This window comes from Pseudochaenichthys georgianus, chromosome 21, assembly GCF_902827115.2.
Source record: "Pseudochaenichthys georgianus chromosome 21, fPseGeo1.2, whole genome shotgun sequence".
Lineage (NCBI taxonomy): Eukaryota > Metazoa > Chordata > Actinopteri > Perciformes > Channichthyidae > Pseudochaenichthys > Pseudochaenichthys georgianus.
In genome coordinates, this window is record NC_047523.1 from 20,555,629 (window position 1) to 20,576,957 (window position 21,329).

At 40.9% G+C, this 21,329-nt stretch overlaps 2 protein-coding genes across 9 annotated transcripts in view; one reads left to right on the plus strand and one right to left on the minus strand.

Annotated features, from left to right (window-relative positions):
• Positions 1-15,412, plus strand: part of map2 (microtubule-associated protein 2) — an 87,274-nt gene extending 71,862 nt beyond the window's left edge. For 7 of the 8 annotated variants that reach the window (XM_034109569.2, XM_071207094.1, XM_071207097.1 and 4 more), the window contains 7 exons: positions 958-1,019; positions 2,611-2,752; positions 3,314-3,370; positions 3,699-3,991; positions 11,850-11,931; positions 12,236-12,348; positions 12,825-15,412. In XM_034109569.2, coding sequence (XP_033965460.1) covers positions 958-1,019; positions 2,611-2,752; positions 3,314-3,370; positions 3,699-3,991; positions 11,850-11,931; positions 12,236-12,348; positions 12,825-13,046 — 971 coding nt within the window. In that variant the 3' untranslated portion in view covers positions 13,047-15,412. The remainder of the gene's footprint in view (positions 1-957; positions 1,020-2,610; positions 2,753-3,313; positions 3,371-3,698; positions 3,992-11,849; positions 11,932-12,235; positions 12,349-12,824) is intronic. The other variant, XM_071207095.1, reaches the window with a different exon arrangement.
• myl1 (myosin, light chain 1, alkali; skeletal, fast) lies at positions 14,988-21,113 on the minus strand. The gene is made up of 6 exons (XM_034109421.2): positions 20,866-21,113; positions 20,058-20,085; positions 17,671-17,814; positions 16,251-16,424; positions 16,069-16,146; positions 14,988-15,494 (listed from the first exon to the last, which is right to left on the minus strand). The coding sequence occupies exons 1-6, from the start codon at positions 21,007-21,009 to the stop codon at positions 15,466-15,468; spliced, it is 597 nt and encodes a 198-aa protein (XP_033965312.1). The 5' UTR covers positions 21,010-21,113; the 3' UTR covers positions 14,988-15,465.
• Between the last annotated feature and the right edge of the window lie 216 nt (positions 21,114-21,329).

The following is a 21,329-nucleotide window of genomic DNA, read 5'->3' on the forward strand; positions in this document are numbered from 1 at the left end:
TGCCTTGGTCTGTCAAAAGATAAAAAAGAAAGGTGGCACGATAGCCACGAGTTTAAATCCAGCTTCATTTGGATCATGGCATCCATTTTGTCTTGTTGGTTACTTGGTTTGCTTTGTCCTGTTTCTTGTTTTTCATAATAAAAAAGTACTGCCATACATGTTTTTATTTGCCTTCATTTGTGTTGTGCTCATCCTTGATGTTCTTTAAAGGGCATGATGTCCTGCAGTTAAAAGTTTGGGATTTGAGGATTCACTAAACTCTTTCCAACTTCTCGTCTACATCACTACTGCAAGGTCAGCAAAAGCAAGATGTTCCGCTGAAGTTAAGCTACTCAAAGGCATTTTTCCTTACTTTTAACATTGCCTGCCCTCTGTTTATATGTTCTTGGTAAGCTTTTACATTATTATACATATACTTTATATAAATATTTCAAATAATTTTAACTAAATAAAAAATACCTGTCAAACGTCTGTTAACTTACTGGTCTCTTTAAGCTTTACATTACAGCTTTTTTCAACCTATCGTTGCCAGGCTACTAGTAATCCATGGTTTTGTTCTATGGACCTTATGTTGTAGACCGTCCCAGAGGCAGGGTGCTCTTCATTTTCCCCGACGGGCTGGATTCTGTGTCACTGGTGATGAGGGCTCAGTACACTGCTGCATTGCCCCAATTAGATTAGTTTCCAGGGTTGCCTTGCATAATACAAAATCCCCCATTCTCTGTGAAATCTTGCCAAATCTTTACAGAATAGAGCCCTTAGCAACCTGCTCCCACAGAACATTCGATTTTCATATAGCACACCATGTCAGGTTTGGGAATACAACATTGAGACCCAAATATGCTCTTATATCCAGAATCCTTTAAAGTAGGACATGAAAACGGTATACAAAACAGTATATGAAGGTCATAACATCTGTCTGTGTCCAATAATGTTTTGTTTCTGTCTCTTTCTTAGAGGCGCTACCAGACAGTTGTCAGCCTCTGAGTGTTGCCAGACAGTCTCGCAACAGAGCATCGGTGAGTAAACTACATTGACCCAACATTGGTGTGAAATCTGACTCGGAAACCACTCAGCGAAATACCACATCGAAACTTTAAAGACAAACAGCCAGAATCACCAATCAGGTTTCCAGAAAGGCAATTAAATAAACCTCAATCAGATAGAAACCAAACATTCTACTCAAGAGCAACGAACAGTACTCTGCATCTTCAATACATCTGTAGACAAAAGAATGCTGTGCAACAAGAAGTGCTTTTCTATTACAGATTGCTAATAATGCATTATGAAGTCAACGGATTTCAATGTTTACCCCTTTCTTCTAATGTGAAACTAATACACAAGTTGCCTCATGCATCGTTACAGCAGAAACAATTAACAACACATTAATTACACAGAATAATTATCATCAGAACTGAGATTTATTAAGAACTTATTGCAAATTATCTCTTGTGACTTCCAGGGCAACCTAATCATCTTTTTAGATAAACACCTGCCTGTTTAAGCAAGTGCTGTCTCCACTCTGTCTATCTTAACCCTAACCCCCGCATGAACAACACTGCATAGCATTTATGCACGAACACCACTGTTTTCTTTTGTGTTTTATGAAAAAATATTTATTTAGTTTTTTGTAAATTCTCTGCTATTGTTGCCTTGCTTAATGGGTTGTGCACAAGTAGTCAAGGCAGATCCATTTAGAGCTTTTTCTTTTTTACTGAGTGGGTGTCGGATCACCCTGTGACATTTCTCCAGCGGCTATGGTCGTGACTCCGTTCTACTCCTCCGTCATGGTAATGACAGTTATTGTGTCTAAAATAAAATAGCATCTGCATTTCTAAAATGTCATGTCATTACTGCATACTGTAAGTGTGTTCTGTCAGTCTGAGCCCACATGTTATTTTACTTCTGATTTACATATTCTATTTACAGTCTCCCAATACATCTGTTACCATGGTTTGCAGTCTAACTGAAATCTTGCATGAGTCTATACTTGTTTTTTTGTTTGGCATTTTGATTTTATACATTTAAAAAACAAATGTAACTGGCATGTTCACAATCAATGTGCATGATGTGTTGTGATGAGCTACAATTCAATGTTAAACAGCCATGATCCAATGCTAATATCTCATTCTTCATACCACAATCGGATCTTGTGCACTGATAATGCATGTTTTAGCGCTGTTATTTTCACCACTCTTTTGTCACCCTGTGTTGTATATTTTGATGCCATTCTACTCACCCACCAAGCCTCATCTTTGTACCATCTCAGGGCCATGCCCATCGTTCTCCACTAACAAAGGTCCCCGCCTCCATATCCAGAGTGACTGCCTCATTAGATAGACCTCGCCCAGCCTCAGCAGAGCCTCACTGCTTCACAGTAATACAGAGACTCATAGCAGAGGTAGGTGAATGGTAGAGCGGCACTAGCTGCAGGAGTCCCAGAAAAGACATAAAAAAACAGATTCATAGTTGGATTAAAAAAAACTTTTAATCTGCGATATTGACCACCTAAACCTATATTATCCCTATTGATTCAAAACATTAAAAATAAATAACAGCCTCACTACTCTAAGGATCTACTTTTTGTACCCCGTGTTTGTTTCCCAATAGGATGGTGGGTCATGGAGCCCTAAAAAGAGGTCCTCTGTGCCGCGGCATGCCTCCATTCTGAGTCACCGTGCACACCATGAACAAGAGGAGAGCTCCACCTCCATCACCAGCTCCGGCTCCTTGGCTCCTCGCAGACCCACATGTAGGCTGCATATCCTCTAATCAGCTTACTAAACGATGTCTCGGTATTTAGGTGGTATTAGATTAAACCAACAGCAACATGTATCAGCCTTCAGTAAAGCCACAACAAATGGATTCTACCAGTATAAAAGTAGTTTCTTTTAATCAATGCTGATTATTATTTTTGTAGTTTCTTGCATTTGATTAAAGAGAGCTCAAGTCTGCCAAAAACTCTCTGTACCTCCATATGTCTCTTTTATCTTTGGGTTTCTTTCTGATAATCTATGCTGCTTTGCTCGAAATTTATTTAGGTGGCTTGTGTAGGATCTACTACTCTCCTAGAAATTAATAGGAATATAAGTCTTTAAGTATTCAATACGATTCTGTAGCAGTATTCTCCAGCTCTCTCAAGTACCTTTTAACCATTCTCTATGTCACATTGATTTTTTGTAATGTTCTATTTACTACTTACCGTATTACAGGTGAAGGTGAATTAATTGGAGCATGCAACACTCTCCTTTTCTTCTTTATTTCTCACCCTCAGCCTCCACTTAACTAAACTTTTCCTTTCCTGCTCCTGTAGCGTTTCAAACCGAGATGAGGGCGGAGCACAGGACAGGACGAGCCCCTAGCATGACAGGTAGAAGGGATTCTTAAAACTTCTGACACTATGATGCTTTATTGCTATGTTTAACCTAAAATAACTAGTGACTTCAATTGTTTATGGGTAAGATATTTGAATCGGTGACCTGCATTTAGAATTTCCCAGTGTCATTCTGTATATCTGGTGGTCTGAAAAGTGACTTTCAAAGGCTTACAGTCATAGCGTCTGATGAACTAATGATTGACTCTTCCCTTCTGTTTTGTTCTCATTTGAAGTTAACATATGTTACCATAGTTTCTTCTGTTGAATATACTGCAGCTTTAGCTATTTCCTTCATCCTTATATTCCTCTCCATCAATTACAGATTCAGTGCGCTCCCGATCAGCTCGCAGTGGCCACTCCACCCCTCGCACCCCTGGCTCCACAGCCATCACCCCAGGAACCCCTCCCAGCTACTCATCGTCCTCCAGGACCCCGCGCTCCCTCAGCCTGATTTCCGGAGAGAGGAAGATTGCCGTGGTCCGCACCCCACCCAAGTCCCCTGCCACCACGCCCAAACAGCTCCGCATCATCAACCAGCCTGTGCCTGACTTCAAGAACATCAAGTCCAAGGTTGGCTCCACAGAGAACATCAAGTACCAGCCCAAAGGAGGACAGGTGACGCTCTTCTCCCTTACTTCACACAAAACCTTTAGCTCCTATTTTATTGTATGTGCATTTTCTTTAATCTACGCAATGTTGCAATCCTATTTATACTGGTTATTGCTTATTCTATTTTTGTTGGTACCCATAATAACACATTTGATTTACAACTATATAATCGTGCCGTTTTAAGTAAGATATCTGTATAGAAACGTGGCGATTATCTTCTACAAGAACATAACCTTATTCTTACTTTGAACCTTAAAGCAACAGTGAAGGATTAAGTGGACAATTAAAACAGAAAACACACTTGCCATGACACAAACAGTAGAATATATACCATTGATATGAAACCTAATTTATCTGTAAATGTTCTGATGCAAATGTAATTACTAGAAGTGTTTATGTCTAAAGTCTTCTGGCTTTTCTTCTGCCTTGAGAAATGTATTTCCCATGGCCCCCTCTCTCCTACCTCTCTACTCTCATCGTCTTGTTGTATTCTCTTAGTAACCTCTTTCCACTGTTAGTCCTTCAATCCTGCTGACTAGCCAGTTTCCCACCAAGTTTCCAAGTCAGTAAAATTCTATAAACTCTTTGAAATGCTCTACTTTGGATAACATCACATTGATATACAACAGGGGGTAGATGGAAGAGATTCAAGTGTGTAGCATTATTTTCTTTTAACCAAATACCCCATGTCTCCATGCTGTCCATGTTGCTCTGTGTGTGATGGATCTACATGAGAGTAGGTAGTTGTCTTAGAAAGCAAGTAGAATTAAAAAATGTTGATGATGTGAGGTTGATATAGCCTTTTCCTTTCTGCCTCTTTGCTCTCCTGTGATCCAAATGTGCCCAACACAGCTTTGACATCCCTCAGATAAAACATCAAAATATATTCCAAATAAGGTCTTGCCATCCACGGATCAGTAAGTTCCTGAGGATAACAACTGAGGTGGAGATTTTAGAAGGATTTCACCACAAATTTACGATTCAAATATGCGCCTGTAAAGGACAGGAGGCCCTACATTTAAATAAAAAAGAAAGTGACCTGGCTTTGACATCTCAGTGAGCAGTATGATTCCCCCCCCTGAGCTCTGGGAACTGAGAACAGCACTTCAGCTAACAGAAATCTGCACTTCAAATCCTGTTTTCACCATGGCTGCACATAATCTGCATTCACAGGGTTCACCCCAAAGTTTGACAACTATCGTGTTTCAGTATGAAATACAGACTCAGCGCTGTAACACGAAGAACAGTGAAAGAACTGCAGTTTGTCTGTAGCCATCAGCTCTTACAAGCCTTCACTGAAGACCTGATTAGGAGTCTAAGCGTTTGCCTGACATCTTTATGACTTGCCAGGTCTCTGCGCCGCTGTGTGCAGCCAGCCACAAAACAGGGAGGGATCATGCTCCAAATGCCTGCCTGTCATCTGCAGGAGAAACGGCCTGAGTAGAGCTTTTGTGCAAGCATGCGTTCTGGTTCATAATCAGTTACTATGCAATATGGCTTGCAGTATTGTTCCTAGCATGCAAGTATTTTTTGCAGTGGAGGTGTCTTGTGGTAAAATAAGGATGCAGGCTGTGAAGACAGGGCGACGGCTCACCACATAAACTTGTATTCTCACATTTCTGATGTGATTATGTGGTGTAATGCAGCTAAAAGTTGTCATGTTGTGCAATGTTAAGTATTTGTAAGAGGTTGCCTTGCATATGTAGTCCAAGTTCAATTTTAGCTTTTGTCAATGGCTGTGGTTGGCCAATTCTCGAGGGGAGATTTTATTATGTGTGCTTGTCTTTACCTGCAATTACCCATCCATCCATCCATCCATCCGTCTTCTCCCGCTTATCCGTGGTCGGGTCGTGGGGGTAGCAGTTCCAGCAGAGAGCCCCAAACTTCCTTTTCCCTGGCGACATCAACCAGCTCTGACTGGGGGATCCCAAGGCGCTCCCAGGCCAGCGAAGAGATATAATCCCTCCACCTGGTCCTAGGTCTACCCCTTGGTCTCTTCCCAGCTGAATGTGCCTGGAACACCTCCCTAGGGAGACGCCCAGGTGGCATCCTAACTAGGTGCCCGAACCACCTCAACTGGCTCCTTTCGACGCAAATTTCGTCCCTTCTTTTTTCAAATCTCTTTTCTGCAACACAGGGTGTTCTGTAAGAATATGACCTCCTCATGAGATACATGCAGCACATTATCCAATTATTTAAACATTTCTTATGTCACAGATCAGGATTTCCACAAACAATCCTATCTGTTAAGTGAATTATTTAGCTTCTAATGAATTTAAAAGGTAGTACTTCTTATACATTTGCACTTTTCTTCTGGAGCCAAGACAGGCACAGGTAGCAATTGGCTGGTAAAAGTAGCTCAGCATAAATCCATCAGATATCCATCATTTAATGTCCAAATTAATTATAATTTGCTTCTCTAACTTCTGGATGTGTAAATTAGCAACGGTAATATTGCCTTATGAACAGTTGGCACTTCAATATGTTTCTTGTCAAACCATGAAATTGTAATGTTTTATTTCAATGAGGAGTATTTTTCTGGCTGCAGTTGTTAGCTAATGTTGTGTTTTGTCTAGAATACATTTGATGTCTTTACTCGCAGCACCACAGTGTATGTGTGTGTCACCCCTGGGTGGCAGTAGGTGTCTCCTGTCAGACACAAAATGATGTTGGCAGCTTTCGTCTAAGCACAGGGGTGACTGTCTGGTCAGAGCGGTCGTCCTGAGTGTCTCTAGACAAAACCAAACTCAGCTGTTTGTGACAAAAGCACCTCGGAGCGGAATGATAAGTTACTAACTTAACTTGAAAATATGAACAGAGGATATTTCTCAAGTTATATAATGACCATTTTAGCTCCCTAAGAGTTACCAAGCCATGCTACACTTCAGAGAGATGATGCACTCAAGTTCATGAAGTCTTTTTATGCAATGAACCAAAAAATGCAGCCTTTTTTTTTACTTATCTGCTGCAGCTAACAGATATTAGTAGTTCATGTAGAGTTCTCTGCACTGAAGCCCCTGGATGAATTGTGTAAGGATGGCGGGATGGGAGTGTACTTTGCTTTTCCTTGACAGCAGAACATTTGAAAGGTAATGGTGAAATGTAAGATCATCTTAGAGCTTCCTGCACACACAGTTAGAAAGTTGGAATAAATAAGCTGATGATACTGCTGTATTACTCTCAATTAACCCGGCTGTCCTGAACCTACGACTGAAATATTACTGAAAAAATCCTCTGTCGTATATTGCTGTTGTTGTCCATGACGCTTGCACAAGACATGCACCTGTGTTTTCGGCTCGGTTACAAAATGGTTCCTAGTACTCTGCTAGATTGTGATTGGCCTTTATTAGCTCAGGCATGGTAGAATCCTTTCCAGCCATTTTACAACTGATTTATTCTGGCAGCAGGATACTCCTCTCCTGACCTTCATTAGTGCCTTGTAGCTCTGTGGTCAAAGTAGTTCAGATCCCCCCCGACCCTTGGCAGGCCTCTGCCCAGCCACTGCTCAGTCACTGACCTCTCCGTTTACTGTCCTCATAGAAACACACGGAACAAAATATCCTCACAGAGGCCACACACAGGGTCTCGTGGATCTGGAAGTCCGTGCTGCGCCTCGTCTCCCTCACTTTGTGCCTGTCAGCAGCGCACAGTGTGACCTGGACAAAAGACCTGCTGGTACACCTGAGCACTGTTAATTATGACACTGCATGTTTGATAGAGTGTGCCACTTAAATAATTAATAACCTCATTTCATTTCATTTTAAACCTTATCACTTAATACAATTAATGCATTTTATAAAGAATTGTTGGTTGAATAAGTGTACAAATGTAATAAGGCTTAATAAAGCCAAAGTAATTTACAAATTAATAATTCTGTTCATTTTGTTTTTGTAAAATTAATGGATATTTGATTTTTTTATATTTAATGAAGTCCAACTCACACGGCAGCAGCTGTTTGGACAGTTGTTATATCATATAGTCATCTGTGGTGGATCGTGCCTCCACACATGACTCTATCATGTATGAATATGATAGTCAGCCCCATGAGAAGAGGTATGTTTAAAAGTATTTCATTTTGCAAAACGATACTTCTACATTTTAATTGATGAACAATTGTATTAATTAATGCACTTAAAGAATATGTGATAGAATTAGGAAAGTCTGCATTTCCACGCTAAAGACTTAACTTAACCATGATGGGAACACAATGATAATCACATTTTCTGGTTCACTTCCTCATGGGGCACAAGTTTCTTAGAAAGTTTCAGTTGAGATATTCTACAAATATATTCTGCAAAGTGAAGCAGGAGACTGTTGTAAACAAACTAAGATTGAAAGGCTTTTTTTATTGTATCAAAATTCTAGTCAGCAACAGAGGGCATTCCTCTTTTTATATAAATGTTTTGTTTGTCCCTCTGAAGTATTTCTTCCAGTGGCGGTATGATAAGCATTCATTCCCCTTCACGATGTAAGAGGCCCATACTATCTCTGTATTTCTCCATAGAGTCATATTTTAAACAAGAAGCCGGACCTCACTCACATAGAGACACAATGCAGCTCCAAGGATAATCTGAAGCTCTCTCCCCGTGGAGGCAATGTATGTACCATTATGTCTATCTAGTGGTTTTCCCCCTCTTGATCCCTCAAAGTTTGAAGACTATGATTTCATTCTGAATTGTTCTCACAGTATATTTCTGTCCTACTAAGAGACATGCAGCACATTGCCTTGATCTGGATACAGTGCTAGGTCCTCTATCATAGTACCTTAGTTTGTCTCTTCCCTGCACACACCTATATTTCCACTACTGTTTAATTCTGTTATATGTAGTTCATTGTCTCACTGTTCACACTTAGCATGTTGTTAAACCAAAGTCACTTTTAAAACTTAGTGTCACCATTTTCTTTATTAAGTGTTATACTCTCCTGAAATACACATGAGCAGCCAATAAAAACGTAGCAGCTGGTTTGACAGCATCTGATTTGAGCCATCGTCTTGCTGTGAGAGCAGTGCCATAAAGCCCAAAATAAACCAACTGTCTGGCACCAAAGATGCCTTACAGCTGACCAAAACCATATGCTGGCAAATGTCTGTTGCCCTCAATGCCCTCAGCAAGTCACTTACCATCCAACAAATGTGGCTTTTAATTGGAGCGGGTTCAATGGCATCTTTTTAGCTGTGGTTAGTTTCCTGTGTAATCCTTTAATACTATATCTCTTGTGTAATGTCTCTTGTTTGGTAGTTAGTTGTCTTGGTGCTGCTATCTTGGATGTTCCCAGAGACTAGAAGTTGATCTACCACTAAGTGAAATGTGTTAGAAATGTTAGCTTTTGCTTTCCCTGGTAATGGCTTTTGATTTTGGTTTGCCCACCATTCTTCACTTATTGTACCTTAATTCCAGCTTAAAATGTGTCCCAAAGTTTACAGCGACAAAAATAGCTACATATTTGAGACACAGATCTGTACTCTAATTGAAGACTTTGTTTTTTAATCGTAAGGTGTTATACTATAATTTCAAAGCATTTTAAAGTGTTCAAGTGTATCTCCTCATGGTCTCTCTCTCCTCCTGTAGAGCTCTTTAGTGCTCTGTACACAACATGTATCGAATACGTATGTGGTGTGTAAGTCTTGTTCCCACTGCTTTAATTGTGCTGCGGGGTAAATGTATTCTTCGTTCGTGTTATGTACTGTACCAACTCTGCTGTGTCTGCATCTCACTCCTGCTTTCTCTCATTGCAGTAAGAGGTATTACCAATGCAGCACTCCCATATTTTATCATACTCGCCCCCTCAATTAATCATTTAAATATTTACTGGTTAATATGGAATCTACTTGAGTCTGAACAGAGGATGTGCAAAAAATATCAACCTCACTCAAGCTCTGTAATAAAGTTGTCTTAGTCACAATAGCCCTTATATGCCATTATATGGAATCCAGTGTTTTGAAGGAGGTAAGATTGTTTTCTGGAGGTGTGCCGGGATTAAAGAGGATCCTCTTTAGGAGTAATAGGTCATGTCCAGAAACGAGGCTGACATGAAGCTCATCCTGGGTTGTGAGATGAATCTAATTGGCCTCTTAGCTTAGAGCCATGGTATCTATCGAAGCTGTTTGTCCAGAGCAAAAGGGGAACCATTGAATATCAATGCCTCAGTTACACTTAGACAAACTCGGGTGTCTAGAACAGAATATTTAAACAAGAGACATTAATAAAATGAAGTGCCAGAAAGCCTAAGCCTTCTCCCACCTCACTCCTCGCCTCCGCCCGCAGGTTCTCATCCCAAATGTTAAACTGGACTATAGCCATGTTCAGTCTAGGTGTGGGTCCTTGGACAGGCGGGGCTACTCTGCAAGAGGTGGAAACGTGAGTCCTGTGCCGCAAGTCCATTGTCTCAGTGTTCATGTCAGATTCCTCTGTTGTGTTGTGTTTGTCAGTGTTTCATTATGTTGTCAAAGGAAACATGTGCCACCTTTTTATATGGAATTCTAATCAGTGTTGAAGGTCAATTTAATCAATTGAAGCAGTCAATTCCTCAGTGTGTGCTATATTGACAGAGGCCCAGGGTACCAGCAGGAAGAGAAACTAGATATCCCAGCTGAAGGAGGACATAAGTTATTTCTTACCTGCGTCTTCATAACTGTCACTTTAAATGACAGCGCTACATGCAGGGCGGAACAACAGAATGACAGCTGAAAATTCAGCTTTCTTTCTCAATATAGCAAACACTGAGGATATTAAAGTTGTAATCAACCTTTATCGTCAACAGTGATTGGAAATAAATATTAAAGGTGAAATGTCCCTTTAAGTCCCTCACTCATTGGACCAGCAGTGCAGGTGCTGTTTACCTGACACATCATTCTCCAGAAGTGGTTTGTGTCCAGTGAGCAATTGGAATTTTAACAATAACATAATTTTCCTTCTGAAATGACACTAACAAGAATGGGTGGAGGCACCCCTTCGAGGCTTAAAAAAACCCACAAACACCTTTTATTCATATTATACTAACACTAGTTTAACTAATTATAAATGCCATCACATTAAGATACCATCGCTGAAGGGATGAGCCAACCTGCAGTTGACACAAACCTCACGTCATCTCTCATGCTGCATTTCTGTGTTAAGCCTGTGTAAGGGACTCGTGGTAGATGAACAGCCTATGGTGCATTGTGGACTTTGTGCACACGTTGTTGTGCTTTCCTATTGTGATCAACAATCTGCCCTGTTCAGCATCAGTACAAGTGAGACACTTTTACTGTCATTTCTTTCTTCTGAGGCTCTGCGAGCAAGGAGACTATCAACTATATTGTTGACTTGAAAGTGATAGCTGACCACAGGCAGGTTGCGGTTAATAACCTCTGGACGTGGTGTATCTCTTCCTGCTCCTTTAGCCGGTTCACTCCTTAGATATCCCTCTGTAGTTTTCTCTTCAGGTCCCAAGGATGTGTCCCATAGATACATATCCTTACCCCCCCTGCCTGTGGCCATTTTGAACTGTTCTGTACTGCCTTCTCACTGTTGTCCATTATTGACAGGTTTTCTGATTAACAAATGTATCTCAAGAAGACAGTCACAGCACATTGTATTCTATCTTGGTTTGGTTGGTTTAACAAACATCTTTATTCTGCACGGCAGAACACAGTACTTTGATTTAACCGTGGTCTTATGTTCTTGTGCTTCCATGATTATGTTTTCTGATAATTACATGAAATTAGACCGCTGTGTTGTAATGTGAATCCGATGTGAAATATTACAGAAAAGGGAAGATACTATTTTGATCTACTATGAGAGAACCTTTTAATCTCAGTGGGAGTCTATGACCTCGTTGTGCACTGTAAGCTCTGACCTTCTCCTGACTTTGCTTCTTCAAGGTGATGATACAGAACAAGAAGATAGATCTGAGCCACGTGACCTCCAAGTGTGGCTCACTAGACAACATCCATCATCGGCCAGGTAACCCTTGAAAAACGGATTTTTAATTAATGAAAAAGTGGTAAATGGAGTCAGATAATGTCTACAGCTCCATCTACTGGTCTATTTGGGTCTTTCCATTTGATATCCTTTATGCACTGCTTGCTCTTTCATGACATCATTAGGCATGTACTTATCAAATGGTGTTTGTTTCAACATACCAACGTTTTGTACAAGCAAACTCTCCAACCACCTAGACTTTGCTTTCACCTTGAACTTTGGAACCTTATTCAATATCTCATGCCAATACTCTGTAAGGATTTGACCCTTCTTTTCTTCTCCCAAGGGGGCGGTCATGTGCGGATAGAGACAGTGAAGTTGGACTTCAAAGACAAAGCCCAATCCAAGGTGGGTTCCCTGGATAATACTCAACACACTCCTGGTGAAACCCGTCTCCCGGTGAGTGTCAGCTTCATAATCCAATCAATGATTTAGAGGAAATTAATTATTTGAGAGATTGTGGTGCTCTCCACGTCTAGATATAGCCTGCCATGTAACCGATGCGTGATGCATAGGCATTACAGTTACCTTAAGTAGATTAAGTATGCATTTAATATATATATGTAAAGAATGTGTTTCAAAGCCAATTGTTTTCCTCATCTGCATGTGAAAGTAGCCGCAGACGTGTAGCATACAATGCCATCAATACATAATGTTGCGGCCAGTTAAGCTCTGAAGGCAACACTGTATACAAGCTAAACCCTCTGAGTAAAGTCTGGAACAGAAGGGCGCAGTTCTCTAAAGTTAGCCTTTGGAGTAGTGCTACTTATTGAACCTGACTCACAGAGACTCACACACATAATAATAATTCTACACAAATGATATATTTCTTCTTTCCCATCCACATCTCATATCACACCACCCGCCTCTGTTAGATTGAGAGTCAGAAGCTGATGTTTCGCGACCAAGCCAAGGCCAGGGTGGACCACGGTGCTGACATCGTGGTCCGGTCGCCGGACCTGTCGGGCGTGGTGTCCCCGCAGCGCCCCAGGGACAGCCAGCTCTCGTCCTCTGGCAGCCTCAACGTGCTGGAGTCTCCGCAGTTAGCCACGCTGGCTGAGGACGTCACTGCGGCTCTGGCCAAGCAGGGTCTGTGAACACTGGCTCTCTGGATCCTTGCTCTGCAACCCGGGCATCTCCATCACGATCCCCAGAAACTTTTCTGCCCACTCCTACCACCCTGAAGCCAACTTCAGCTAAACGACAGCCTCTAAACATCTCAACTTCAACATCCATCACATAACTTTAAGTAGAGACTCGAATTAGGAGCTACTGTACTTTGGTCTTCTTTATTTCACAAATATTTGCTGTTTCTGATTCATTAGGTTGGCCTCTCTCTTTTTGAATGATGTTGCATAGAATAGTTCAGTCTGAGCACTGGTCAGTGTCCATTAAGTGGGGGGACCAGGTCTTTTGCTTTACTGGTCCTGGATCAGTGTTTTTAAGAAGCTACAGCCTTTTTTCTACATTCAATAAGAAGTAATGTGGCCAGCACACCATGCAGCACGCGTTGTTCTCGCTCAGTTCATGTGCATGGACGCCAAACCCCCTAACAAACCAAGCATCCTTACTGCAAGTCATTCTTGTCCACCAATATAATATAATATTTAACAAATATATATAGAAAAATGTATAAAAACCAAAGGTCTTTGCCATCCACCTGTCCTAAAACATTTGAAAAGGAAGTGACAATATGGCTATAAAATGAACCTGTAAAATCGCATTACTGCAAGAACTAGGTCACGTTATGACAAGCATGTATTGATTCTAATATGAAAAGAGGCTATTTTGTAACCAAAAAAATGATTTTAGTAAGTTATTTGCTCAATTATTGGATAAAGATTAAAAAAGTTCATGTTTTGTAGTTATTAGTTGTTTACGGTGTAATGCTTGGTGACGATGTTGGACAGCTGGTTTGGTGTTACTGAGGAATGCATCTCAGTCCTGTTGAACAGCATCACACACTTGTACCTGCTCAGTAGTTAAATATAGGTGCCTGTTTATACATCAGAATATTGGTAAACTCTGGAGCTTAATCCGCTTTCGACAGCTTAAATGATTAGCTGCAGATGTTGAGCTTGCGTGAATGAACAGTACACACATTTCTACGCAGGCTGAGGTTGCACCATGAGGACGTTCTGTTGCCTGGGTAACGGAGGATGACGCTACAAATGCGACCTGAGACTGAGCAGAAGTTGAAGCCACTCTGAAATCTGTCTGTGTGTGCGCGTTGGGTGCAGATCCCATGCCGTTTTACGACGTACGCTAATGTATCTGGATGTTTTGTTGCAATACTGTATGTGAGAGATGAAAGTGGAAGAAAAAATATTTTGAAAATGTAAAAGACAATTCATGGAGAAAGAAAAAGCGACCGGGGAACTCGTATCGTGTTACATCTGTTAGGATAAAAGTGTTTGGGTGATCTAGTTTCTTTTTTTAGACACCATTTGTGGTATATCCTGCCTCCTGCCTAATATCTGCCCTCACCTGCGACTGTTTGTTTGCTTCTGTGTTTTTTCTGCATACCACATCTCTGTGTGCCCCCTCCCCACCTCCTGCTCCACCCTACAGCAACTGTAAATGTATTTAAAAGGTCTAGTAGATGTACGCAGTTTTTCTCTTGTTGATATGACACCAATTACAATAATTAATGACAATAAAAAGGAGAAAAAGTGATACAGGAGTACTGTTTTCTTTGTAATGTTTCAGTGAAGTTTGGAATTACTCTTATTTCCTTTTCTGTGGAAGATTAGAAGATCGATACCTCTCTTGGCAGCAAGACTCCTCCGTCCTTGCTCCGTCAAAAGGTGATACAAAATCTGCCTAGCAACACCCTTAAGGCTCACTCAACACTCATTCATTAGTTAACCTTCAACAACTAAAAGTGAAATGAATGTTCTATGCTAATCCGCTATTAGCTGTAGCTTCAGACAGACAGACCTAAGAGTTGTATCAATCTTTGTATCTAACTCTAGTCAAACTATTCTTTACACATGCATCTGCATCTAGTTACAGTAATAGAGTCAGACATTTGGAAATGCAATGGGTGATTGTGAAAAGTTTATTGTGGCAGAGGATACAATAAGTTAAGATCTAGGGGAAGGGTTGGGTGTGGAGTGGATTTTGATGGCCACTCCTGGGCCAAAGCAGTCCCTACACTGGCAGATAGAGAGCCAGTAGACTGTGGCAAGAGGGGGGGGGGTCATCATTATCCCACCTTCCCCTCCATCACTGCTCCACTTTGAAACAGTTGATGATATAAATCCCCAATGAAACAGTGGGACTTGTGAATATGAGGAAAGAAACATCTTGCGGGGGAACAAGGAAGACTTCCCGAACAGTGGGAGGAGGAGGAGGAGAGGAAAAAAGCACCACTTTGGACAAAAATGTGTAGAACAAAACAAAAGGCTTCAGGAAATGACATCTCATAGTCCTTTGTTCCCCCTGCTTCCTCAGGTGGTACGAGAAACAGCGAGAAGATGTCGCGACACCATGGGGTCTGCACAAATAGGATCCTTACACAGACATGATGTGCTTGACAAAGGCTGCAGATGGAGACCAGGGCAGCACACACAGGACAGAGGGGAGGGGAAATAAGTGAGTAAGGAGAACAATCAGTACACTATCAAATAAAATCATTTAAAGGACGTTAAAAACCAAGAATAACATAACTGTTGAGATATTGATAAGAGTACATTAACATGTGTTCCAATACTTGGAATTCACTTAATTTCTGCTGAAAGTGCAAATTGACGCCAACATTTTTAAGTTAGGGGAATTGAAAGCATTTTAAATGATAGGCGAATCATAAAAAACAGATTTCTTTTGAATTATGGACAAGATCAAAGCAGCAAAAGTCAAGATATACTGACTATAAGTACCTAGTGTTGGTCAAGTTGGGATCCTATATTTCTCATAAGATAGCTCAACAGCATATTTCCCCATGAGTACATCATCAGGAAGATTTTAATAAAACAATCTCAAGATTTTAAGATACTTGTCAGAGCTTAAGCGGACTGACATTCTTAAAATTAACTGGACTTCAAGAATGAAAATGGTGCCGGGGATTTTTATAATATAAATACAGTTATTTGAGTAAAGTTGGTATTTGCAGCTCACCCTCGTAGTTGACACAGCCGTTCTCGTCCTCCTGTCCTGTCATGAGAGCATCAATCTCGGTCTCTGTCATCTTCTCTCCTGTAGGGGGAGGCAGAGGACAACCAGGATTAATAACACACACACACACAAAGTGACACACACATTCATGGAGAGACACAGCGGTGCTCATGGCCTTGACTCACCCAGTGTTGACAGAACAATACGCAGCTCAGCACCCATCACTGTGCCGTTGCCCTCCTTGTCAAACACGCGCAGACCCTCAACGTAGTCCTCATATACGGCCTTGTTTGGGTTGTTGACGACGGTCTGCATCATGGGCAGGAAGCCCTCAAACTCTACTCTCTTGGAGGTCATGTCTGCATGGAAAGAGACAGAGATTAATCATTGTATCCAGAGGTGAACAACCCAGGCAGGTTTGAGACACAGCCTGAACATTTTCACCATCAATAATTCAACTCCACCTTTCTGCTACAGGTGCTACCTCTCATCAGGTGCTGTGAATGTTTTTTCTTTCTTTGTCCTTTATAATCCCATTTGCTATTTCTGAGCGTGCCACAGTAAGGAGTGAGCGTCATTCTGCTATTTTGGTTTAAAGGTTACAGAGATTTACACCTGCAGCAGCGCCTGTCTGCACAGACCAGATCAGAGACACACTTCAAAGGTACACTTCTCTTTTTATTATGACATACAGTGTATGAACCAACATTGCATTCAGGAATCTGATTACATAAGATACAGCTGCAGTGCAAGAATAATCTTTTAGCTATTCTCTACATGTGTCCTCTGTAGACAATAGGCACCACCCCCCCCCCTACTGTTAACAGTCTACTCTTTCTACAAATGTGAACATTTTGCCCCCTCTCTATTTGCCTTATTTCAGACACTTCTGTGGCATCATAGGTCTTTTTAAACTATAAAGATTTATATCATGTGAAATATTACTTTGCTTTTTTTTTATTAACTTATTTTGTATATTACTCCTATTGCTAATCCATTGTGAAATGGTATTGGTATTACTTCATGTACACTTTATATTTGTTACTCTTGTGCTTTTTTTAGCAATAACTTCCTTTGTGATGACTAAAGTCATTTTGTATTTAATCCTATTTTAGAGCTGATTTAAAAAAAGCAAAAAAAACAACAACTGCTGATTGGACTTAACATTACCAATTCCATCCACAGATCATTTATTTCACCTAATAACGATGCTAATGTTTATCTCTAAAGAAATTACCCTTGCAGCACCAGAGATTAATGAAAACTGAGCCATTACTGGTAATTGCAAACTATTTAAACATACTGTTCAGCTAATGATTGGTTAAACGTTGTGTTTTACAAAGTGTGGCCATTAATGACTAGTACACTCATTCAAAAACAAGAATAAAAGCAGTTTTTGTAGTATGTCAGAATAAGAATGTATATAATAGTTTACAGAGTTATACTATCATTTTATCATTTTGCTTGAAATGATCAAAATGAACATGACAAATGGGACAAAAAAACATTTCAACAAAGAATATTCAAAATCGGAAGACTTGAAAACCCCTGGCATAATCTCAAAAAACTTAAACTTATTTGAAAAATGAAACTGAATGTATCTACCTTCAGGAGTGGGGTTTCCCAGCATCTTGGCGACCTCCTTGTTGGTTGGGTTCTGTCCCAGGGCGCGCATGATGTCAGCGATCTGGATGTAGGCAACCTTGCTGTCACCAACCCTGTCGAACAGACCAAAGGACTCCCTGTAGTCTGCAGAGAGGAGAGGACATCATCACCTTTGATATTCACTAACTGATTTGTGTGTAAGGTGTTCAGCAGTGAGTGTGTACATAACCAAACTACACCTTGTGATTCGTTCTCCCCCTTGCATTTCAATATTAGGAACTTTGTGTCCATTACCGGGAAACATCACAATTGGTCAGTGGTTGGTTAATTACAGAGGGTAGGTAGAGCTTATAGGCAACATACTTGCTCTTAAACTCACTTGTTTATGAAGGGGGTGTACGGTTTTTATTGTGTAATAATTAGGTGCGAATAAAAGGTGCCGAAAGAAAAACGTCAAAAACTACATTTGATACTAAAAACAATCGTAAATCTAAAAAAAACTGCCAACTGACTGAAGTCAAACAGGTAAAACTGTAACGATGCGTCCACACGGTTCCGTTGCGTTGAATCTTGCCGGTGGGCCTGTCTGGCGCAACCAACAACCAATCACATTAATCTCCCGCCCCCAACACACAAGCACACGCTTGTACTGGCATATGATTTGTTTGGCTGGCGCTTCCGTCGACGCTTGAAAAGTTGAATTTTTCTCAACTTTCGAAGCGAACAACGGACGCAAAGCGACGCGACGGAACCACAATGCAGTTCGGCAAAGCTTGACGTCACCCCATTCAAAATGAATGGGAAGCGTCTCCGCTGAAGCACGCAACGGAACCGTGTGGACGTTACGTAAGGATCCAAACGCACACAGTACTACTTATCGCAATAGGTGTTGCCAAAAAGAACAGAACCAAGATCTTTGAGGTTATACATTTAAATTAGCAGCATTTCACATTAAATTGCAGAAGCCTGGCTTACACTAATCAATATGTTGGTCATGTATGTCTTTTTTTTGCAAATAATGTCTTGTAAGGTATTTTAATCTATTCAGCTTCAGCTACAGTACAACTGTATTTTAGTTACCTTTGTTAAATATACATATCAATAGAGCTGCATTTTCTGTAGTACAGTATGTGTTTGTTCTACAGTTGGAGACAGTGGTTTGCACTTCACATAACTGGGTGTTGCATGCTAGCAGGTGTAGGCAACTCCTCTGCGTACAGGACTGTCCATGGAAACATAAAACAAGGGCAAGACATCTCTTTAGGTGCTGGTATTATGGACTGACTCCTGCCCAGGTCTGTCACCACCCATACTATTTCCATTGCAGCTGCCTCCCTCTCTCTCTCTCTGTCTCTCTCCCTCTGTGCTGTAGGCCCTTTTAAAAGACCACCTTGGAATTGATAAACATAGATGAGAATATGAGCCCCCTCCTTTTAAAGGCAAGGCCCTCTGTGGGGGAGCTGAGTAAAAGTAGGGAATGCTGACTGCGGTGTAACTGGCAGCCGCTCAGACGCACGTCTAGTCAGGTGGTGTCTTGACGTCAAGGGTCAGACGGGCCTAATAGCACAGGATTTGTACCTTAAAAATAATTTTACATAATTTCACCTTTTTTTGTTATATTTATATAACGCTTTTTTTGGTACAACCTACCATTCTATCAACCACTTCTTTAACTCACTAATTATATTTAAGATCTATGGTTTGAGATGTCACCAACAATCAGCCAGTAGGCATTATGCACTTTACATAATGACACAGGTATTGGTTAAATGGATTTGTGGTTATTACACAGAGCTCTCAACAGTTATGATTAGTATGTGATAAAGTAAAAATGCTAACCAATCCCTAACCCAGAAACAAGCTAATCTACTACTCTTGTAGAGGGTGACAATTCGCACAATCAATGGGTGTTTTGAGGATACAACATACACTAATATTGTTTGCACTATTACATTCAAAATGTTTAATTGACAACTGCTGACTATCACTTGACTTCCAGGTTTTTATAAATGTATAGATGGGGCAGGGCATTCAGACAAAAATATGTTTTGTTTAAAAGACCACCATGTTAGGGATCCATTATTTGTGACATATCATTTTAGTTTTTATTAGTTTTAGCCAAGGAATGTGACAGAAAAAAGACTGATGTAACCATCTGTCATTAACACTTTAAGACTCAGTAAAAAGTCGGTTTCACGTTGGCATTAAACTAATGTTCATCTATAACGGAGAGACAATTGTTTTAAGTTCAGCCTTATTGGCAATTGGAGATTGTTTCCCCTCTTTGGGACTAATAAAGGTATTCTGATTCTGATTGAAAGGAAGATGAATTTTAGAGTTTGTGTGTAGTGTCACATGGTAGCAAAGGTACATTGAGATGTACTTACCATCAATCACATCTGCGGCAAATTCAATCTAGACGCCAACACAAAAAGAAAACATTAGTATCACACATAAAAATGCGAGCGTAGTGACATGCCATTTAATCAACAACACAACTACTATTAAAAAGGCCAACTCAACCAGGATTCTGCTTTAATCTCTATAATTAATCAGGTCTACACACTGGGATTAAACTTGTCTCTTTGCCAAAATTAGCTTCACAGAGTGGCACCCGATCTGTGGAGGTCCATCTTTAGCTACATTAACATGTCCACATTTGGTGTCTCCCTGCATGGCCATCACACATAAGTCACTATTCTTTTAGTCCAATCCAGGGAGCTGGGGGCGGAGTCTAAACCATGGTGAGCTATCCATGGTTTCAGTCATCTGTTCATCTGTGGTCCCTCAAACATGATGCTACTCTCAGTCTCTCAGTGCGTCCATTCATAATTTTCTACGTGGCCAGTAATGTCAAGATAACAATTAATGGGTATTAAACCAAAACCCACATTTCATAAAAGGTCTTGATCACAACTATACAATCTATGCTTTGAGGAACAATTATTTTGCATTCACATTAACATACATTGACCCCTTTATTATCAAAGTTGCCTTTATCATATTCTCACATTCTGTGTAACATCATAATAAAAACATATCTGAGTCCCCTTTCAACAATCCCCCTGGGATCCTGAAGTCTGTCTACTTTAGTCATGAGTTTGAATGGATAAGTCCAGCCCAAACTTTTCATGAGCATCACCCTATCTCCATCCCTCCCTACAGCAGTACTCATGCGTTCACGGTGATTTGTACCTTGACGGCGGACAGGTCGACAGCGGCAGGTGCTGCTGGTGCGGGTGCCGGCTCTGGTGCCGGTGCCGGTGCAGCTGCAGCTTTTGCAGGTTCGGCCTTCTTGACGGCGGCGGCGGGTGCCTTAACGTCCTTCTTGGGTGCCATTTCAGATGATATTAGAAGTACACTGTTCCTGAAGTACAGACAATTCCTGCTTGGAATGACAACACAAGGAGTGTAGCAAAGATTGGAGGTGACTCGAAGCAAGAAATCACCGCTGGGGCGTATATATATGGGGCTATGTTCCCCTCTTGACCTCTTTAACGCTTGGATTGGACGGTAGAAGGAAGGGGTGTGTCTGTGGATGGGTTCTCTCTAAAGATGGAGTAAATGGCATGAAGCCAGAACGTGTTTATTTACGCCACATAACTGTAATCAACATGAGAACACCGGGGGAGTGCGTGGAAGTTTACCTGGGGACACGC